The 22,129-nt window shown below is 36.8% G+C and overlaps 1 protein-coding gene across 1 annotated transcript in view; it reads right to left on the bottom strand.

Annotated features, from left to right (window-relative positions):
- Nucleotides 1–22,129, bottom strand: part of LOC107597964 (disabled homolog 2-interacting protein-like) — a 159,481-nt gene that overhangs the window by 28,268 nt on the left and 109,084 nt on the right. The window contains exons 7-9 of the mRNA XM_016289180.1: nt 5,061–5,214; nt 3,774–3,872; nt 850–1,404 (exon numbers count right to left, since the gene is read on the bottom strand). Of these exons, the coding sequence (XP_016144666.1) occupies nt 850–1,404; nt 3,774–3,872; nt 5,061–5,214 (808 nt within the window). The remainder of the gene's footprint in view (nt 1–849; nt 1,405–3,773; nt 3,873–5,060; nt 5,215–22,129) is intronic.

Raw genomic sequence — 22,129 nt, 5'->3', positions numbered from 1 at the left:
TAAATATGAATTCATAAATACACAGTATATATATATATATATATATATATATATATATATAAAATTTTGTTATATAAATATTTAGAATAACAAAATACTGTCAAGCTTTACAAAGAATTACAGACAAAGTAAACAAAAAGTAAACAGTCACATAAACAATTTAAATATGAATTCATAAATACACAGTATATATATATATATATATATATATATAAAATTTTGTTATATAAATATTTTGAATAACAAAATACTGTCAAGCTTTACAAAGAATTACATATTATATGTTATTTATGCAGCTAAAAAAACTATATAAAACACTGTAAGTCATGTGACAAGCTTTTCCAGATGAATACATGTACATTTGGTGTAGCAAAAGCCAATATTCTAATATTAAAGTCTCCATCTATTAGAATTACTGATTGTATGTGTGCAGTAGATAAAAACTTTAGATAAAGACTTTAGGTCATGTCTTTCAGCTTGTGGTGGTAAAGCATACCGGTTAATCATTTGGAAAATTAAACCACAAGGTTGTAGGTATGAATGCCACTGTGACCTTCAGAAATACATTAAACACCTCTTATGTCACTCCTTCCTAAAATACAAAAGGCAGCTATATATTTTTGATGTATAAAGATCCAATTTATACTGTGGAAAAAAACAAATTTGAGCAATTAGAGGCAGAACAAAACTTTCTTTTATTTGATATTATTATTGTTGTTTTCGTTAATATTATTATATCCTTTTGTATTCTTTAAGGTTGTCTTTTATGTAGACCCCCTAGTACTTTCCTGGAGCACAGTTTGAAAACCCTTCGCTAAACGACAAAAATCTGTTAGACTTTTACAATACCTTTGCTTTGCCGGTGCTCTGTAAGATGTGCACCAGAGCGCGGGCCATCTCCTCTTTGTTCTTGACGCTGATGACCGGCTCCAGCACAGAGCAGAGCAGCATGTAGTTGTTGGTGGTGTACTCGGCAAACTCTTTATAGAGCTCCATGGGCAGGATGTTCATGCTCTGGTACCGGGCCTTGATGCGGACCATGGGTCCAGCCGTTTTCCCTTTCCCTGGATTGGGTTGGCTAACTGGGTACCATTTCTCGACCAGCTGCCTGCTCATGACATTCACCACTGGAATGCTCACCAGCCCCACGTAGTTGTTCTTGTCCTTTTTCTTCTTCTTGTCCGAATCCCTATAGAGATGGACGGTGATGTTCTGGACCGTAGGGAGGTTACTGAACTCAAAGTGTTCACCCCAGAAGACGTTATCTGTCTTCAGCTTGCAGGTTGTGCGGGCATAGAGGCCGTCGTCCAAGCAGAGCTCACAGAAGTACTTTTTCTTGGCCGGAAGGTCCTTAGCTTCGATGATCCACAGCTGGAGCGTATTCTCCACCCGCCGACTGTTGTCCTAGAGACGGAAGGGCATTGTGAGGTCAGTGGACTGTTAGGCTGTCATGTCACGGCTGTAATGAATTATTTGCGCATCAGTGTGGCATCTAACAGGGTCAGTGATTTAGAGATGACGTGATTAAATACCCTCTGCTTCAGATCACCCACCCTTGGCTTGAAATTAAAAGGCCCTTAATTTTAGATCACTTCATGTCCTTCCCATAAAGATAGCAGGACGGTGCTGTAAATACTGCGTGACATCATTCAGCAGTTAATGTCATTCACTGGCCTTTTTTTAATAGAATAGTCTTTCCAGTGTGAAGTCATGTGGTTTAATATACGAGGGACGGCCATAAAGTTGACCTGCATCATGCTGCAGTTAAGGTTAAGCTTTCGTTGGACTATAATAGAGGTTAATTTATAGATATCCCTCCTTCCTCTTATAACTTAGGAGGCAATGGAGGATGAGATCAGAATAAACTAAATGTCAGTTATTTCTGAGGCCACAGACCATCGTGAATCACTGAACTGAACAGACTAAAGCCCTCGCTCAACAGCGGTATACAACAATTCTTGTCCCTCCACACTGCCCCACCCACAATTAGTGATGTCATGCAGAAGCATCTGTATTATTACCAGTTTTATTTTCATTAATCATGCAGCCCTAGGCTGTATAATAGGGGTGTAACAGTTAAAGTGACTCACGATTCGGTTTGTATCACAGTTCTAGAGTCACGGATTCGGTATGGTTCGGTATGTGCTAAGTTTAGGGAAGAAACTATACTGGCAAATAAAAATAAAGAAAATAAGAACAAATAATCTAACTACAAACATCAGCACAAATAAATAAAATAGAGCAAAGATACAGATAAAATAAACAGTGCTATTCAGGTTTTTAGGTCTAACATTAGCTTTTAGGTACAGAAATTGAATAAAGTAATCAAATGTATAAAGTAATCACATTGCGTATTTGACTGTATAAATTAAATATTCATCCTTATTAAAGTTACATAAGCTATTAAATAAAGAGCAGCGAGTGATTTCCTTGTTTTTGTTGTTTGATTAACATTAAAAAAGTGCTGTCACTTTAAGACAATGCATGGATACATTACACTGATCCTCTAGGTTCAACTTATAGTACCAAGATGGACATTTTGACATAATTTTTGTATGAATTTGTCTATTTGAGCACAAGACTTGTAAGATAACTCATGTCTTCTGGCTCTGAATGTTTAAAATGGCAAGGCTTAAATGAGTTTAGTTTAAACACAGATAGAAATGTGCTGTTCAGTTCTCCTCTGCACACACGTGCTATCAACACCCAGGTGATGACGGCATAAATGACTGGTCATATTCAAGCATACGGCACTTGCATTGAACAAATGCATTTTTTTGTAATGTATAGTGAATACAACAGAAATGTGTATTAGCTGAACTCAGTCTGTTTTACATGTTAATATTTTTAGATGCATTGTCAGATTTAAGTTGCGGTGTCAGATTTAAGAGCGCGGTGCAAGTACGTGCCGAACCGTGGGTGGAGAACGGTAGGGTTCGTTTTTTACCTAGAACCGTTACACCCCAACTGTACAAAGATTCTTGAATAATAAGTACATAATGAATAGTAATACAGCTTCCATTTTTGAGTGAACTATGCCTTTAAGGCTTGACGGATGAATTGCTCTACAACAGCAGATGACTATACTAAAGGCACTGGGCATTGTGTAGGGCTTTAGTGCTCATGGATATTCCCACACAAATAAACACCCACTAAGGCAATTGATTTTGCATCTCGGTATTGAGGTGCTCCATTGTGCGCCCTCATCACAGATAATGAACTAATTAGGCAGACAGAAATGGGCCTCTGCCGCAGCAGCTAATGCCTGAGCTATGATCATCTCCACACTACTACAGCATCAACATCTGTCTGAAAGCATCATCTGTTCACAGCAAAGCTCTGTAAAGCCTGGCTCTGATGTTCACCTCAGAAACCCACTGAGTAATTAAAATGTAAGACTGAGCGATGGGGAGACATTAAACACATCCCCAGGCAAGCTATGAAGAAGGCAAATATAACTTGAAGGTTGTGCTTGAATTTTTGTTCCAATCTAATTAACTATTAATTTGCTTAATCATTGATTGAGATCTCATCCGACAGCTCATTTCACCAAAGCAGCCATATGTTTTGCTTTCCTGCGTCTCATGTGCTTATATCAAAAAGCGATGGAAAAAACTGCCCTGAATTTCATCATTCTTACAGATGCAGAAACATTATTTGATGTCTCTTTTTTATTTGCATTGAGTCGCATTTCTTCAGTAATAAATCAGAGCATCAAGTATGATTTTAGCCTATGCAGGAATAATAGCAACTCTGCAGAAAGGCGAGTTTACCTTATTAGGGTGGATGGCTCGTCGCAGGTTCTCCATCCATTTGTCTCTCTCTGCGGCCGAACGACAGGAAAAGCACTTACTACCTGTGGAGGTGCTCACCTGGGAAAAAAGGTTGATAATTGTCAGCTTGCTGCAACAATCTCACGGCTTCCAGCTCACTTACATCAAAAGCAAACCTGTGCCACGTTTTAATGTCCTTTGAAAATATGTTACAAAATGCAAAACTGAATCACATTTACTGACAGATATTTTGGGTACAAATACAGCATTTAAAAAAACATGTTCAGAAATCTGCATATAGACAATCACACATGTTCTGACCATGAATCACAAGCTATAAAAGAAGCTATAAAAAAGAGAATCAAAATTGAACCAAACTGAATCAATTCTGATTTCCCAGGTTTGATTAAACTCCTTAATTTGATTTGATTCTGAATTTGATCATATTCTGGTTTAATCCACAAGCTCTTGAATTGATATGATTCTGAATTTGATTAAATTCGGGCTTAATCCATAATCTCTTGATTTGATTCTGGTTTTAATTAAATTTTAAATAATTTGTATATATTTCAGTTATAATAGCCATTTTGTACACAATTCATTCTCGCTTTTTTTGAAAAATTGTTCTCTACTGTAACGTTTATTATTATTTATTAGCTCTAAAAAGGGGAATATTTATGACGAATTATAACTGGTTATGATTCATAATAAATATTTAGATTATATCTTCGAATTAACTGTAGCAGAATCAATATTACGTGTGTGTGTGTGTGTGTTCGTTTGGCCATCTACAGCTTTTTGTGGAATGTGTTTGAAATCAGATTGCAGGATGCTCGTGGGGCTGGTTCTAATCTTACTTGACGGCGAAGAACCATTTGGCAATTTACAACCCCTATACAACGTAACATCTCTGACCAGAACTGTAATTTATATGCAAATGTCAAAAGGCTAAAAGGGGTCTTTTAAGCCATAAACAGTCCAACTATCATGCATGATCCTACGCAGACGCTACACTACTAAAATTCAAATTATTAATTCAAAATCGAAACTGGGATTTAAAAAAATCGATTTTGGGACTGTTCAATTAAGATCACGATTAAATGGAAATCTATATAATCAGACAAACTGCTTTTTGCTGGAAACTTGCCTGGTTAAAACCACTGTCTTATGAATGATGATATACTGTAATATTAAATATAAATGAACATGTACCTAGGGTTGAGAGAGATCAGATCAATGAACTTATTAATGTAAATAATGTAAAACACGTGAAAGAGGTGTCTATACCTCAAAGCAGTAATCTTGCCCGAGGATGGAGCTGTGCACTGGTTTAATAAGGACCTCCTCCTCCATGCTGAGGTCCAGAGCTTCTACTGCACTGCTGGGACTGAGCAAAGACTCGTGAGAGCGCGACTCCTTCAGCCTGGGCATCAGATGAGACCTGAGACAGGAACACAAACCAACCAGTTGACACAAGTGTCTCTCGTGTACACACACACTTTCAATACACACATAATCGTTTATCTTGAAAACAAGACAAGATAACCGAATGGGTTTATTTATGGCAACCACAAAGCAAGTGTTATCACTGCCTAAATTGCAGGTGTAATATGAGGACACGTGTTCTGGTCCTATTCACAGACAGTGTGCTGAGACAACAGACTCCGTAGGCAGCCTTAAAGAGGTTTACAGGACACAGCGGTTTCGAGGATCAAAGAATAATAGATGTTTGAACCTCAACAACATAGTTTGAGTCTGCAAAGTGTGAAGACAGCAGCAATAATATAGCAATAATAGAGGTCATACAGCAAATTTTCTATAATATTACTCCTAATTCAGTGGAAATAAACTTAATTTCAGATCATTGCAATTTAAACTTAAAACTTAAGAAAATAAATTACAGTAAACAAGTCTTAAAAGGGCCGAACTGGGTCAGAAAAAAATGTCCTCAAAATATTCTGTATGATATGAGACATACATATTGCATAAATGCATTAATTACTCATTAAGGCATGTGAATGAACACAGGCTTGCTGTTCAGCATGTGTTGTTTGAGCAAAGTGTTTATGTGATCTGATCACTACAGGTGTCATTAACTGAGCTGTCGGTTAATGTTAGTGCGCACAGAAATTGATTAGTGCTCTGACAAAATAATTAGTACCTTCTTCAAACTGTTAATTATCTCTTAATAATCTAAAATAGAGTTTACAAAATCTCTGCCATACATTTCAATATCTGTTAACTTGCTAAGAAAAATAGTCAGAAAGGTACCAGATCATAGAGGAAGTTATGTGTGCTTGCATGCATATGTGAAGAATGAAGCCATTTAAGATGCCAATACCACTTGTGTCACATCAATTCAACACGTTCCGCATCCATAATAAACAGTGATGGGAGATAGCAAGCATATCATTAGAAAATCCAACATGTTTACAGCTGTAATTAGAGTGGGAGATCTCATCTAAGATGAAGCCTGTGTTGGTCTGAACTGACGTTAATTAGTGTTTGCTACAAAGCAGATCTGATCTGGGAACAGTTCCACTACTCATTCCTTCATGTCAGCTGGACAGAGACGTGCACAGAACACTCTTCATCTTCTGATCTCCAAGGAATACATCACATAAAAATGAAAACTCTGTCATTATTTACACACCCCAATGTTGTTTTGCAGCATACCCCCTAAAAATTGGGTTGCTGTGCATCTGGCTGTGATGAAGGTTTAGTACAGTAGGTTAGGTAAGGCATTAGAATACAGATTAAAACGGCTTCAGTTCTATCATGACAACTCTTGGAAGATTTTAGCATGGTAATGGATCTGGTCTTGGAGGAATAGATCAGCTACGCTGCTGCTGCTGAATTGCTGCTGCTGTTGGTTACTGCTGTAGTTGTAGATGATTGCTGCTGCTGCCGCTGCAAGCAAGTACAGGAACTTGCTACTGCCAATGCATATGGCGATACATGCTGTGAGTATTTAATACATACAGCTGCTGCAAAAATAGCATATAAAATAACCTGAAGCAGATCTATACAGGTGGAGCTGGGGAAGGAGGAGGGTTTCAGAGGAACTCTGAAAGCACACTGCAAAATGCTTAAGTGGATGCTAACCAGCCATTTAAATGTAAAGCAGCAAGCTTATTGGCTGCGCATGCAACATGAACCAATCAGCTTGTGCCAAGTCATTTAACGCTGTGAATATCATCAGTTAAGTTAAGAACCCATCAGCCTGCGCCATCTAGTGTTTCATAAAAGAATTAGGCATTTATATAAACTAGGATGTTTTCTAGTTGTATTTAGTATAAATTTGTTACAACTGGAGCTCAACAACCAATATTTTTTTTGTATAATACTTACTTTTTAGTGTACATTATTCATATAAATTATATTATTTATATATTTAATTATATTTCTGTCATGGCAACTCTCAGAAAGTTTAGCATGGTAATATACATGGCAATGTTAACGTGTTTGGTCTTGATAGAATAGATATGCCATACTGCTGATGCATTTGCTGAGACTTGTTACTGCCAATACATCCACAAACCTGCTGCTGTGATCATGCAAGAAATACTGCTGCTGCACATATAACATGAAATAACCCTCATGTATAACATACATTAAATTACACCGCAGCAGATCTATACAGGTGGAGCTGGGGAAGGTGAAGGGTATATATATCCGTTGTGAATATGTATCTTTAATTACACATTGTCGTATTAACAACTAGTGAACAAACAGACTGAAGTGAACTGAATTTGTTTAGAAACCATTTTTAAAAAGAAAAGAATTTGAAGATTAAAGACTGAAATACTTTTTCCTCCCTAAAACGTACTTTGTTTTATTTACAATTTCAAATAATAAAAAAAAAAATTACAGTGTGGTTCCGTAAAGGAGTCAGTTGTGAACTCTCTAAACAGTTCACTAAGTGAATCTGATTCAAACAGCTAATACGAGGAAGTTTGAGGCTGTTTTATGATTTTGTCTGACTCATTTAAAATTACCGGTTCAGTCATTAAATCAGACATCACAGCTCACTAATGTTGTTGTGTGCAGAAAAAACTGGCATGCGTGCCATACTTCCATACTCCTTTTGTATATAAAAAAAAAAGCAGCTCGGTCATTCTGCTTAACAACTAATTTGGTGTTACATAGAAAAGAGAAAGAAACAGAGAACTGGAATGACATGGGGGTGAATAAATGACAAATGTTTGGGTGAACTCTCCATTTTAATCAGTTTAGTAATTAATTAACACACAAGGTCAATTTTTGACCTCTTGTTAAATGTGATGCTGGTGATGCTTTCTTGACATAAAACCACATTTACCCCCACACAAAGAGACAATTAAATCTACTAGGAAGCGACCCACATCTCTCTCCATAAACAATCATCATCAACACTTTGTTGCTGTGTGTATCTCATAAATTATTTACTATTCTCTATTACCCTGAACTCTTTATTTACCTCCCCCTTCCCCCTCTCCTTTGTTTTCCTTTCCTTGCACTCTCCTTCTTTCTCTCCTCCACAAAGATCTTCAGAGGTAAGACTACTCCTGAGACCAGCCTTGTCTCCTAACCACCGAGGCTTCAGAGAGCAAAACGTGTGTGTGTGTGTGTGTGTGTGTGTGTGTGTGTGTGTGTACAAACTGGTTTATTTCTGATTGGCTGAGGTGAAACGAAGCAGAGGGCTCTGAGAGTAATTGGAGCAGAGGGGATTGTGGGATTGATCCATTCTTGAAGCAGCGTTAGGAAAGACAGAGCTAGCAGTCCAAACGACAGGTTGATTTCCAGAACGAGAAGAAACCAACGTCAGTTTTCCTGACTGGGAAACATTGATGGGATGACACTGACAGGAAGTATTGGGAATAGCTGTCAAAAACCAGCTTGATCAAAAGGATGGTATAAGAGAGAGAAGGAAAAATCTAAAGAAACAGTGTGTGTTGGGGGTTCCTCTGAACTGTCGTCAATCACTTAGTTACTGGATATGAAACTTTCAGCATCAAAAGAATGTTCTCTAAAGATGAACTTTTTGCTTTGAATGAAACAGACAGTTTCCTTCAGTAGGACTTAACATTAGCTCTTCAAGACTGCATTGTGAGAGAAAAAGGGATCAGGAGTGAAAATACCTCAGAAGCTCGTTTTTGGTCAGCAAGTTTGTAAAGGGATCAAGTGCCAATGAACCAGAGAACAGTTCAGCACTTTCCATGGGCTCATATAAAGCTTATCTTTTGTTTTGAAGATAAAAAATCTCTCATCATTCATAACTTTCTATGCAACACAAGACAATAACTCAGACAATAACTTTTTATTTCGATTAATCTATCGACTAATTTATCGATTAATCTAAACGATTAATTTCCCACAAAAAAAAATCAACAATTTTACTTAAGAATATTTTCATTAAACCTAATGAAGTCCTTTTTTTAAAGCAAAAGTAAAGTGCAACATAGAGTGCAAAAAGCAAGTGTCCATCTCATAGTCCAAATCACTGAAATCTAAGTTCAGTATTATAGTGTAAGAATGACAACATATCCACGTGTTCAAAAAAAAAGAAGATTTTTTTTATAAAATCAATTAATTGGAGATGCTTTTGATTATTAAAATTTAATGGAACCATTAAAATGGAAGATAAAACTGTAAAACTCAATTAATTAGACAGGCTTTTTGATTAATAAAATTTAATTTAAGCATTAAAACAGAGTATAGAAAAAAAAATGAATTTGGAAATAAAACAGAATTCATAGGGCCCTATAATTATAATACATTTTTTTGTGGTAATAAAAATAGATGTAAGTGAACAATAGCCTTTAAAATTAGTTAAAATACATATATAATAGCAATGAGGCAATGATAATTAGTTCAAATAAAGCATCAAAAGCAAGAAATCACATGGTTTTATTGAACAAAACTGTTAAAATACAATGTATTACAACTAGAGCTAATTTACATTACGCATTACAATAAAGGCATGCAGAGGGCGCCAACGGCCTGATGATTATTTTTACACATTACTGTGCGATCTAATCCTTGTTTAATATTGACCAAGCACCATTTCATTCAAATGTCCACTTAATCTTTAATATTTGGCCATTTCTTTAGGACAGAAATGCTATAGCCACTGCAATTAAATGAATATGTGGACATCAAAATGTGTAAACTCAGAGTGAGGGTTTGAGCTTTTATTTTGAAACCGCGATGTATTCTCCTGTGTTTACGTAGATTTATAAATGATTTACCTAACAAATCTGATGAAATGGCGCACGTTGCGTTCCCAGATGAACATTATAATAAACCCAAACTCACAACAACATGCAGAGATAGAGTTTGAGATGCTCCACACATGTAAATGATAACAGTTCCTGTAGAACTACTGTGAACGGAGCCGCTGTGTGACGCATGTACTTAACCTACACACAGCTAAATAATTAAAGTGCCTATACTGTATTAGAACTGCATCGCATATAATTATTTAATTAAATCGTAGCGTTTGTGAATTCACAATTATGCTTAATTATGATTTTTAAATAGGTTTAATATATCATGCAGCCTTGGGAAACTAATTATGTGTTTTATGGATTCTCGTCCGTGAAAGCGCCACTTCCGGTATTTTGCCGGTTAGTCAACGCGAGCAAAATGAAGTTGAGGATTTTTTAAAAATCGAATAGTCGAATAAAATCGACGAATCGCGACAGCCCTAAATTATTCACCCTTATATCATTCCAAACCAGTAAGACCTCTGTTCATCTTCGGAACACAAATTAAGATATTTTTGATGAAATCCATAACCTTTCAAAACCCTGCATAGACAGCAATGCAACTGACACGTTCAAGGCCCAGAAAGATAGTAAGGACATTGTTAAAATAGTCCATGTGACACGATCTGACATCAGCTACGAGAATCCTTTTTTCACGCAAAAAAAAAACCTAATTACTTCATTCAGTGAATTCACAATTATGCTTAATTATGATTTTTAAATAGGTTTAATATATCATGCAGCCTTGGGAAACTAATTATGTGTTTTATGGATTCTCGTCCGTGAAAGCGCCACTTCCGGTATTTTGCCGGTTAGTCAACGCGAGCAAAATGAAGTTGAGGATTTTTTAAAAATCGAATAGTCGAATAAAATCGACGAATCGCGACAGCCCTAAATTATTCACCCTTATATCATTCCAAACCAGTAAGACCTCTGTTCATCTTCGGAACACAAATTAAGATATTTTTGATGAAATCCATAACCTTTCAAAACCCTGCATAGACAGCAATGCAACTGACACGTTCAAGGCCCAGAAAGATAGTAAGGACATTGTTAAAATAGTCCATGTGACACGATCTGACATCAGCTACGAGAATCCTTTTTTCACGCAAAAAAAAAACCTAATTACTTCATTCAACATTTCTTCTCTTCCGTGTCAGTCTACAGTCAAAACTACATAAAAATCACATTAAAAATGTTATCCTGAGTACAATCCTATCTAATTTTAGAAATAATGTTTTTAAAGGACACCCAAGAAGAGCACTTTCTCATTTGTACTAATATGATGTAACAGCACATTCTGGATCATCTAAATATTGCCACTAGGCAAATCAGAGTGAAGTGCATTCTGGGAGTTAGAGGTGAGCCTAAGAGAGGAAAAGGACATGTTCAGACAAGAGGATCGTGCCGAGGTGCACCCTGTGAGGAATGTGTGTATGTTTACTTGTCCTTGGCTGTCTACGTGTCGAAATAAGTCTGATTTAAAGGCAAGTGAGACTAATAAGGAGATGGATGTAGAACACCAACACATGGAAACACACCCAATACTCCACATGGAGTGTGTCTCTAGAAGGTTAACTGTCACATCAGTCTAGCAGAATGAATGTTAATGTCAGCATTGGAGGCAATGAACGACACCGTATGAATGATAATACAGTCGCTCTAACTGTGTTCACTGTGTGTGTGAAAGAGAGCATGTATTTTAGCCTGTTAGTGTGATGTTGGCACGCTCAGTGATGTGGTGTGCATGCTTAATGGCATGTGTTACAAGCTCTTTCATGTTATGCATCTCCTACCAATGAAAGCGAGCATGTGCGAGTGTGCTTTTGAGGCGGGGAGGTATTAACACAAAAACTGAACTGAACAGCTCACCTCCAAATACTTATCCCCTCAAACAGAGCAGCATGCACATGCAGTCTGCTGAGAAGCAACTGACCCGGTTGTCCTTGGAAAAGAATCCTTTTCATGACACTTTGCCATGTTCTCTCTTTATCTTTCAGTTACTCATTTTTTGCTCCAAATTTACCCAGAATCCTTCCCAAATGGATTCATCCCCAGCGCACACACTTCCTGTCTTCACAGTGCTCTGTATCTCTGTCTCTGTAAATATTTCAGACACTGCACCAGACATATAAGTCAAACTTCAGCCTCCATCCCTCCTTTTCTGTTCTTCTTTTTAACTCAGACCGCTTAATTTGTTGGTCCTTGGCCATATCTTCAAAAAAATAAACAAACCAATGGAATAAACCAAAGGCATTTGAGTCTGAAAATAAACATAAAAAAGAGGTGATAGTGCCATGATAAAAACGTATTGCAAATGGCTGTTTATTATTATTTTTTATTTTCATGACAGCATGTAAAAGTAAGAAAGGAGAACGGAGATAGAGATGCTCTATAAATAAACGTTTTGAACTGATACAAGTGACAGACTGATAGAAGAAAACAAGATTACGCTCTCAGGGCTACAGACTGCTTTGCAACTAAAAAAAATGAAATTAATTTTGCAAGATTTAACAACGCTATCAAATGTAGTATTTTTAAAGATTGATTTTCACATTAGACAACGACGAAGGTAATCTAAATATAAAAACTGAAAAAAATAGAGAATTAGAATTAGAAGAGTTGGGTGGGCTTTTACTCTTTCTACTGCATTTTGGCGAAACTCAGTTGAACCAATGGGGCCAGTTTTGTAGACATTAAAAAAAAGAAATCAAGCTAATCCAATGACGCCTAGTTGATCCCACATTGAAGTCAGAAATAGTATGAGTTGGATTAATCAGTGTAAGGAAAATCCACTAAAGATCCATCTCTAATTTCAAGTATGAATTTACTTTTGAACTGTTCAGGAATGCTGAATGTGGAAATGTACTACATTTACTACATCCCCAAAAAGATCCATAATCAAATGTGCTCTTTAAGTTGACTACATTTCAGTTCATCAAGAAATTCTTCATCCCCTGCACTCACAGTGCCCTTAGCAAGGGTAGAAACACTTACAACAAAATACAGTTCACAAATCAAAGCAACCTTGAACACGACATGAAAGAAATGGGAGGAGAAAGAAAAACAGGAAGATGTGCAGGGACATGCTCCCAAACACACAGGCCATCACAACTCTTACACACACACTGATTGATACACACAATTCAGCCTTTCAGAGCACACATCACAGGCTCTTTTCAAATGCATGGAGTGTGGGTGTATGGAGCTCACATAGAAACAAAAAGTTAAGGTCATGCGCACACACACACAAACACATCTAGCAGGGTGGCTGGAGACTGAGATGCGACCTTACACTCACAATAAAGACATTTCTCTGGTCTGATAAATGCGCAAGTTATGTGAGGTCACTGATAAATCTATGTCACAGCTGACAAATGTTAATGAGTGGCCATTATAACTATATATATATTAAAACAGTTGTTCTTTCAAAAATTAAGTTTTTAAAATAAAATATAATGTATATTTTTAGCAATGATGGTCTATGCTAAAAAAAAACATGCACACTGTGTGAGTGGTTCAATTAGCCATGTCAGCTGGCATAACCAAAACGGAAAAATAACAAGTTTTGAATTGAATACATTAAAACAGCCTTTAATCATTGCATACTGCTATGGCTAAAATCACAATGTCAATTAATGCAGTATATGATTAATTATACAGCCTAAGGCTCTGCTGTCATTACTGTGCTCCGATTTAGAGAAAGAGAGAGAGAGAGAGAGAGAGAGAGATCAATGTACTAGGCTCTTTCGTTGCTTGGGTTTGGCTCTACACTTGAATGGACCGCAACTACAGAAAGGTGAGTGTTTCCATGGCAACTAGCCGACAGGTACAATTTTAGCCCACCAAAAAAAGAGCACAGCCCATAATGATCTACGGCACAGGAAATAATCACATTTAGTGAAGATGAAAAAAAGAACATTTGATAAATCTATCCAGTTTTTTGCTGTCATTCAGATAGTAAATTGTTATCAAGCAGTAAATCTGTTCGGTAGTGCAGTGCACTTGTATTAAGGAGGGAAGCAGCGGTTCAAATCAATAAACAGCTGAAAACTGACCTTAAACAAGAAGAGGAGTGAAGGGGCACAGGATAGTAACCACCTTATATTCACATTAGTGGCTCAACAATGTGATTTTCATTCATTCTTTCATTAATTTCCCAAACTAAATATTTAATATTTTGTTAACTAAAATATTTGTTTGAGGTCAGAGACAGACATAATTTTTTTTTACTTTCTTAGGTAATTAAAACTTCAATTCTAATTCAGTTCTTCAATTATCATTCATTGAATGGGGACAGAATGAAAGAATGAATGTTTGTTGCACATAAAATAATAAAAGTAAAAAAAAAAAAAAAAACAGGGCAGATGAAAGCAGCAATATGTTATTACAGTTTGATAAGATATTCAAATTAGTATTTTTTTACTGAATACAAGCAGTTTACCTCAAATGTAACTGTTTCCTTGTCCCCTCTTAACATGTGCTTTAAAACACATTTTACGCATAAAAGATGGCCTACTCTAATATTTTTTATTAAACCAGACAGACAAAGGTAACTGTTTATGAAAAACAAAATATAGCCATAATTCCAAAACCATTCATACAGTATATGTAATTTCATAAAACATAACAATGGACATCACCATCAAATGTCAACTGAACACTGTGTTCAAAACAAGCTCAAATCCAAAGTCTAAAGAATAGATAGATTTACTTACATTGAATTGTGATTAAACCCAGCTCCATCAATCCATTCTCATGCCATGACCGAATGCAAGCACATTTCTGTGTTTCCGATCTGAATTTGCGTTTCGCTACATGGACTGTTAAGGGGAATTCTGTGGGATCTCTGGCTTCCGCGCTGCGTGCTGGAGAGTGAACTTCCCATGGGATAACTGATAACACACCTCCTCACTCACACGCCCCATTTAAACAGATAGCGCTCACTTTCCCACATCAAGCTCAATAACATTTTAACTTTCCAGTATCACATCCCATGCCTCTTTTATTGACCGTAGTTTCACTTTTCCTAATTAATTCTTTTATTAAGCATGCTTATTTGTATTTTCCCAAATTATGTAGTCAATTAATGGACTAAAGCATAAGAATTATTAGCTATATACATAATATGTAAACAAATACATGTGGTAATGATCTATTAATAGGAAAAATACTGTATATGAAGGCAAAATATGCATATACCTGTTTTTTTGTTTGTTTGTTTTTTTAAAACATTGAGATTAGACATTCTAGACATATGTAACAGAAAGCAGGAAGTCTGCAGGGTCCATGACATAAAACATTCCCTGATCTATTATTGTGTGCCTAGCAAGAAAGGACATTAACATCAAGACCAAAATATGTGGAACGAGGGGGAAAAAGCACTGCAAGACAAAATAATGTTTGAAGGAGTCAAAAGGTCATTCAGACATTCACTATGGGGGGGTCAAACACACTTACACACAACACACACACATAGATTAACTGACACTAGTTAAATATTTTAGAATGTCATATTCATAACTGGCAGGTGTTTCAGATCTTTTTAAGCCAAGGAGCCTTTTTTTGGATAGAGAACAGAGCAGAGCGAGGAAAGATTTATTTAATTTTATTTAATTCCATTAATTTTACTTGATAGAGACAGCAGAATTTTTTTTTTTTGCATGGTTGAAATTAACTTAATATTAAATGTTTAATTTTTGTTCAACTTATATTTTGGGATTTTTCACAATTATTTTGAGACCAAACAATACTTGGCGGATCCCCTGCAGTACCACCACTGACCCCCATTTCACACCCCTGCAACCGGACCAACATTTCCATCAGGATTTTGAATGTCGTGAAAAACAGACCTCTCCAACATTTCATTTTTAGTCCATTTTGTGCATAAAGAAAGAGAGGGAGGATATGATTTAGCTTTCATGCAAAGGCTTTACACACAATCTCCTGCCCTCGCACACGGGCCAAATGGACAATTTCACAGTTATATCATGGCAGAGAAACACATAGGCGATGGATGCCAGCACCTCCATATGCATATAAAAAAGGAAATAAAGATGCAGTTGGTGCCAGGATGGAAAACAGAGAGTGAAGGATGCTGGGAAAATTCAACACAATGACAGACTGAGGGAAGACTTGTCATTCTCAAGAGAAATGGGCTAAGTGTGCTAAACAACAAACAAATTAGCCTTGGCCTGAACGAATCCTGTCTGAATAAGACAATACCACACATACACACAACGCCTTTGTCTTATCACAAGCAAACAGTTGAGCCCTTGGTGTTTACTGGGCATCTGGTTAAAGGCTAACCAAAGGTTGTTCTGGACTGGCCACTTCCTTGTTTTAAACCACATAAACACACACACACACACACACACACACACACACGCACGCACGCACGCACGCACGCACGCTCGCTCGCTCGCTCGCGCGCTCAGTGACTTGCCATGCTAAAATAGATTATGAAACATAAATCTATGACCCTGGTCTTCATTTTTGCTTTGAACAACTACACATATTGGGAAATCCTCTTAGAAGCTCATTTACATATAGAATAACTACACAGAGAATCACTTAACTGATTACAGTCATCTCATTTTTTTTACATTTTGCTATGCTAATGTAATTTTAAAATAACACAACGAGACTGCAGAGTGAAGAGGCTATGGTACGAATAGATGGGTTTAAATGAAAGTGTTTGTCATTGTTTTCTCATGTGAATCATTCATGTGTGTGGATGTGTAAATGTGTTAACGTTCAGTGTCAAATTCATGTAAAAAAAATTTGCACACTAAGCGATTTGTTTCTTTTTCTGAAACACTTTTCTCTGAAATACCTTTTCTATGAATGAAAACAAAGCACATGCACAAACATGCAACCTTGGAAAGGAAACATTCCAGACAAGTTCTTTCACGCCCATGAAAACATAAAAAGTAGAACATAAAAAAGAAGAAAAAGAGAGAGAGAGAGAGAGAGAGAGACAGAGAGAAGCAGGACGTGATGAGGTTGAAGCATGAAGTCCTCAGTGACCTTCAACAAAAACAGGACTTATAGAAAGAACAGTCATGACAAAGAGGTGGCTTTTTTTCATCCATCATGCTTTTTAATATGAAGACAGGAGACTGACTTCTGTAGAAGCTAATATATGTATATACTTGGCTTGTGACGGCCATCAGCTGATACAGACAGTGGGCACAGTGTCCATTCATTTACTGTCTTTGACACCAAGATGCTTTGATGAACTATAGCATAGGATATGAAAACAAAACAGTCATAGCAGTCAATTAACTTGGGCTTAGAACAATAATGCTGCTGCACTGTTAAACTAAATCCATTACAGCGGTCACAAATAAAATTAAAATGAAATGAAAAGTGTTGATTGCAGCATTAAATTTAGAACTGTTCATGTTGCATCAGCATTCTTTTTATGCGTTTTTACAGTGTTGTGCATTATAACCAATCACACACAATTCTGTTGAGCTTATGAATGCAACGGCCAATCAGAGGCGTTCTGATTAGTCATTGCTGATCCACCAGAGTTTTGTTCAGTGTGCGCGCTTGCTGACTGAATTCTGCACTCTCCCGAATTATCGTAATTATTCGGTAATTATACCGAATTATCCAGATGTGCATACATTATTTGTTATGTCAATAAAACCTATTAAACTGAAACTGATTATGAGATGAAAATAGTTATAATTGTACAGCACGCTTTATTTCTCTGCATTTGTCTCTACTCTCTCTCTCCTTTATGTGTGCAATTTAAGAATTACATAACCGCAGTTGGCCACCCTGCCCAAGCCAGGCCATTAACTATGCCATCCGTTCATCTATCCATCTCTCATCCCTCACTCCTCCTCCCTTTTCCATCCACCCATCACTCTATCTAGCAGCCTGGAAAAGCCGCTTACACACACTAGGCCAAAGGAGAAAATAACATTAGAACACGCGTACGCGCACGCACACGCACATGCACACGCACACTACATACAGGCCATTACAAGCAAACACATCTATTCCCAGAGGTGCAAGTGATTGGATTATTGATGAATTTGAGTAAATATTCCACTGAAAGCTGGCCATTTGTGGCGTGGCTTCCTGTAACAGCTTTGGATCTCAGACAGTGGGTCCAAAAATGGGTCACATGTCTGTTCACAAAAAACAGGGGAAAACAATGAAGCTAAATGCAAATAATAAAGTGCAACTAACCATATAATTGTGTATAGTTAAGGCAACAAAATAAATAAATATATACACATTTAAAAGAGAGGAGAAACACTTTCCATTTCGGTTGTTGTTAATATTTTGGCACAAAATATTCATCTGTCACTTGGTAGACACTAGCCAAATTACACATATGCCAGCATAGACAGATTGTGACACATGCCCTCATCCCCGAAAACCATGAAGAAAAGTATGTAAGGTAAAAAAAAACAAAAAAAGACAAAAGACTACACTGAATATAAGTTAGCTTGCAGCAACAAGGCTTGTGCCAACCACAATTTGTTTTGTGCTTTGAATTACTGGCTGTCGAGCATGGAAGCCTGTTTTTGCCTCAGCAAAAAAAAAAAAAAAAAACATTAAATGTGTATTTCACAAAGTTTGCAATAAGATAGTCACGTTGTGAGATATAAAGTTGCAACAATTTTTATTATGATTAAAAACAGTTTTTTTATTGGATTAATTTCCTATTCAGTCTGTCTAATGTTAATAATTGTGAATATTGTTGTTCCTGTGCTGTGTATTATTAAATGTCATGTTTATCTTTTAAGAAGAGAAGGTACAGTTTTGGGTCACCACTTGATGTCCATTGTCAAATCTGGGTCTCAGCAACACCATTGGAGAGGCAGCACAGCTGTAGAGAAAAGCTCTCAACTCACAGCACACACATATTTTATTCATGTTGCCACTTAAAGAGACAAGACGCAATGTGAAGGGACTATGACAATCTGCCAGTTACTGTCAGCACAACACAAGTATACAGCGGCAAATGTGTTTCTTGTACTGTACCTATGGAAAAGCTGCACTGAATACACTGAAATAAGAGCGGTTTTGTGGTAGCGCTGCCGTCGTGTGTAGAGATCTGACTCACCTCAGACTCCAGCTGGACAGTTAATAAGATGACTATTCATTGTTTTAACTAGCAGACATTTCAGGAAAAAAAAATCTGTGGTTTCTTAAAGAGAGAGAGAGAGAAAAAATTTAGGAAATTGTAAAAATAATAAAAACTGTCTGCATCCTGAATGACTTTAAACTGTGCATTTCTCATCTTTGTTCCCTGGACTTGGTTTGTCTGTCCTTTCCACATTCGTTCCTGCCTGGTAGGACAGGAATAACAGCTTTAAAATGGCTTGATAAGATTCCTCCATATTTATCTTGATGCATACCACTTACAAATATGGTAACATTCCATTCCGAGTGTGTCCTACATGCAACAGAGATCAGAGAAAATAAACAGGCTTCCTATGCCAGCAACTAACACAGAGCCCTTCTGTTCATTGAACGTTTATGTCCTTGTTCTGATCTGAATGTCTCGGAAGCATTCACCTCTGAGACATCTTTACCCAGACACTCTGGTCAGGTTGAGCATTCAGAGGTGACCCTCTCCTGAGGAGAAGATGCCCTACCACCCTCCTTATGTTCCAGGAGAGCAGAGCAATAGACATGCCTCAGTGGCGCACAACAAATCAATAGATGAGAGAGATTGGTCATGACAGTGCAATTAGAGAGTGACTGAGAGAAACCAGGCAGGGGGAAAGAGAGATGGGCTTGATTTGCAGGTTTCGAAAACATTTTTGCACACTACATTGTTTTTTCTTGTCTTTTTTATCCTCCAATCAAATCTGTTATCCGTCTTTAATTTTCTGTTCCAGCACAGCTGTAGAGACGTCGAACAACAGCTGGTACTGAGGAGACACTCTCCTCTCATTTCTCACACCATCTCTCATTCGCTCTCTACTCAGTTTAGAGGTGTTTGTCAAATAAATAAATTTGGCTTTCCTTACACACTCTGTGCTATAATACAAGAGCTTTCACTTTTTCCATTTGTGTACACGTTGCATAAACAATCTGATTTCTTCTGCGTTTCTTTTTTATTGAATTTAACCATGTGTCTATCATACAACTGAAGTAGAACTGTACACAAAATAATGTATTCATAAATTGTGGTAAATATATAAACATTTATAATATAATATAATATATATTATCATATAAAAAAAACATTAAATGTTATGATTTACAAAATGTACATAACCTAGCTTAATTGAAATCAAAAAACATTATTCAATATGACTGAATGTAAACAGTAAAATGTTTACATTCACAAAATGTGGAAAATCAGAATAGAATAGAATCATAAAAACTAGTTTATTTTAAGTAAAAATATTAATATGACTGAATAATCTCAAAGTTTGACCAATGAACGACCAGGGCTTTTCCATGACCTTTCCAGTCATTTGCGATTACTGAATAAGGATGTTCAAAAATGATTTTAATTGAGATAAATTCATTAGAAAGAACTGACTCGAGTGAAATGTGATTCACTCAAAAAACGGACACGCGAGAAAGATTTCTGACTTAACCAATTCACCTAGAATAAATAGAAAATGCAACTTTAAAAATCCCTGATATTAGGAAGGTTTTCTATGACCACAGGACATTCATTTTGGTTCCACCAACGAGAGTAATTTTAAGGGTCAGATCAGGCAGAAAAAGCTCTGTGGTGAAACAACACCACCCCTTCATTTTCTTCAGATAATGAAGTGTCGATATAACTCACTTGCATGGTATGCAGACGTAATCAATCATTTATCAATCTTTAAATCTATAAATCCAGGGAGGGAGATTAGATAGTGTGAGACACAGTGAGCCTCAGTGTTATGAATGCGAGCAGCTGTTCAACTGAAATATAATTACAGACAAACACATACACAAGCCGACAGGTTGAGAAGTTCATAACCTCGCTTTTCCATGACCTTTCCAGTCATTTGCGATTACTGAATAAGGATGTTCAAAAATGATTTTAATTGAGATAAATTCATTAGAAAGAACTGACTCGAGTGAAATGTGATTCACTCAAAAAACGGACACGCGAGAAAGATTTCTGACTTAACCAATTCACCTAGAATAAATAGAAAATGCAACTTTAAAAATCCCTGATATTAGGAAGGTTTTCTATGACCACAGGACATTCATTTTGGTTCCACCAACGAGAGTAATTTTAAGGGTCAGATCAGGCAGAAAAAGCTCTGTGGTGAAACAACACCACCCCTTCACTTTCTTCAGATAATGAAGTGTCGATATAACTCACTTGCATGGTATGCAGATGTAATCAATCATTTATCAATCTTTAAATCTATAAATCCAGGGAGGGAGATTAGATAGTGCGAGACACAGTGAGCCTCAGTGTTATGAATGCGAGCAGCTGTTCAACTGAAATATAATTACAGACAAACACATACACAAGCCGACAGGTTGAGAAGTTCATAACCTAAAGTCATCAAAAAAAACAAAAACAAAACAACTACAAGTGACAGGCAGCCTGTGATGAATAGGCGCCATCCTCAACGAATCATTTTAATTACCACAAGAATGACACGCCCTCATTCTCATACAGAATAAACTTTCAATTGAAGTTTAATTTAATCAGATGCAGCCATTGAAAAATCTTAATGCAGATGTGCTGCTGCTGGCCACAGTGACTCCACACTAAAATGCCATCAGAATTAAACCACATGAGGAGTCCAGTGACCCAGAACATCTAATGTGACCAACATCCCCCATCACAGACACTGTTAGGAATAATTACAAAAGAATACATTACTGAACAGTCCCCAGCGCATCCATTCAAATGAACTGAAAAATATCACAGATCGCTTGTCAGAGTGTTCTGTGAGTTAAAATATATCTGTGCTAATCATATACTCAGCATCCAACTCACACACTGACGAGTAAAATCTGAGAATTTATTAGCCATTGGCTAATATTAGACATAATTTAGTCGCCCAGAGTGAAGATTTAGTCTCATATGTGAGTAATTTACTCGCAATGTAGAGGGTTGATAGTCTATGAGCACGAAGCGCATTGTAAGCACTTCGTGTTCAAAAC

The sequence above is a fragment of the Sinocyclocheilus grahami genome, unplaced genomic scaffold, assembly GCF_001515645.1.
Source record: "Sinocyclocheilus grahami isolate Dianchi unplaced genomic scaffold, SAMN03320097.WGS_v1.1 scaffold12.1, whole genome shotgun sequence".
NCBI classification, from domain to species: Eukaryota; Metazoa; Chordata; class Actinopteri; order Cypriniformes; family Cyprinidae; genus Sinocyclocheilus; species Sinocyclocheilus grahami.
This window is presented reverse-complemented; position numbering and strand designations above follow the sequence as displayed.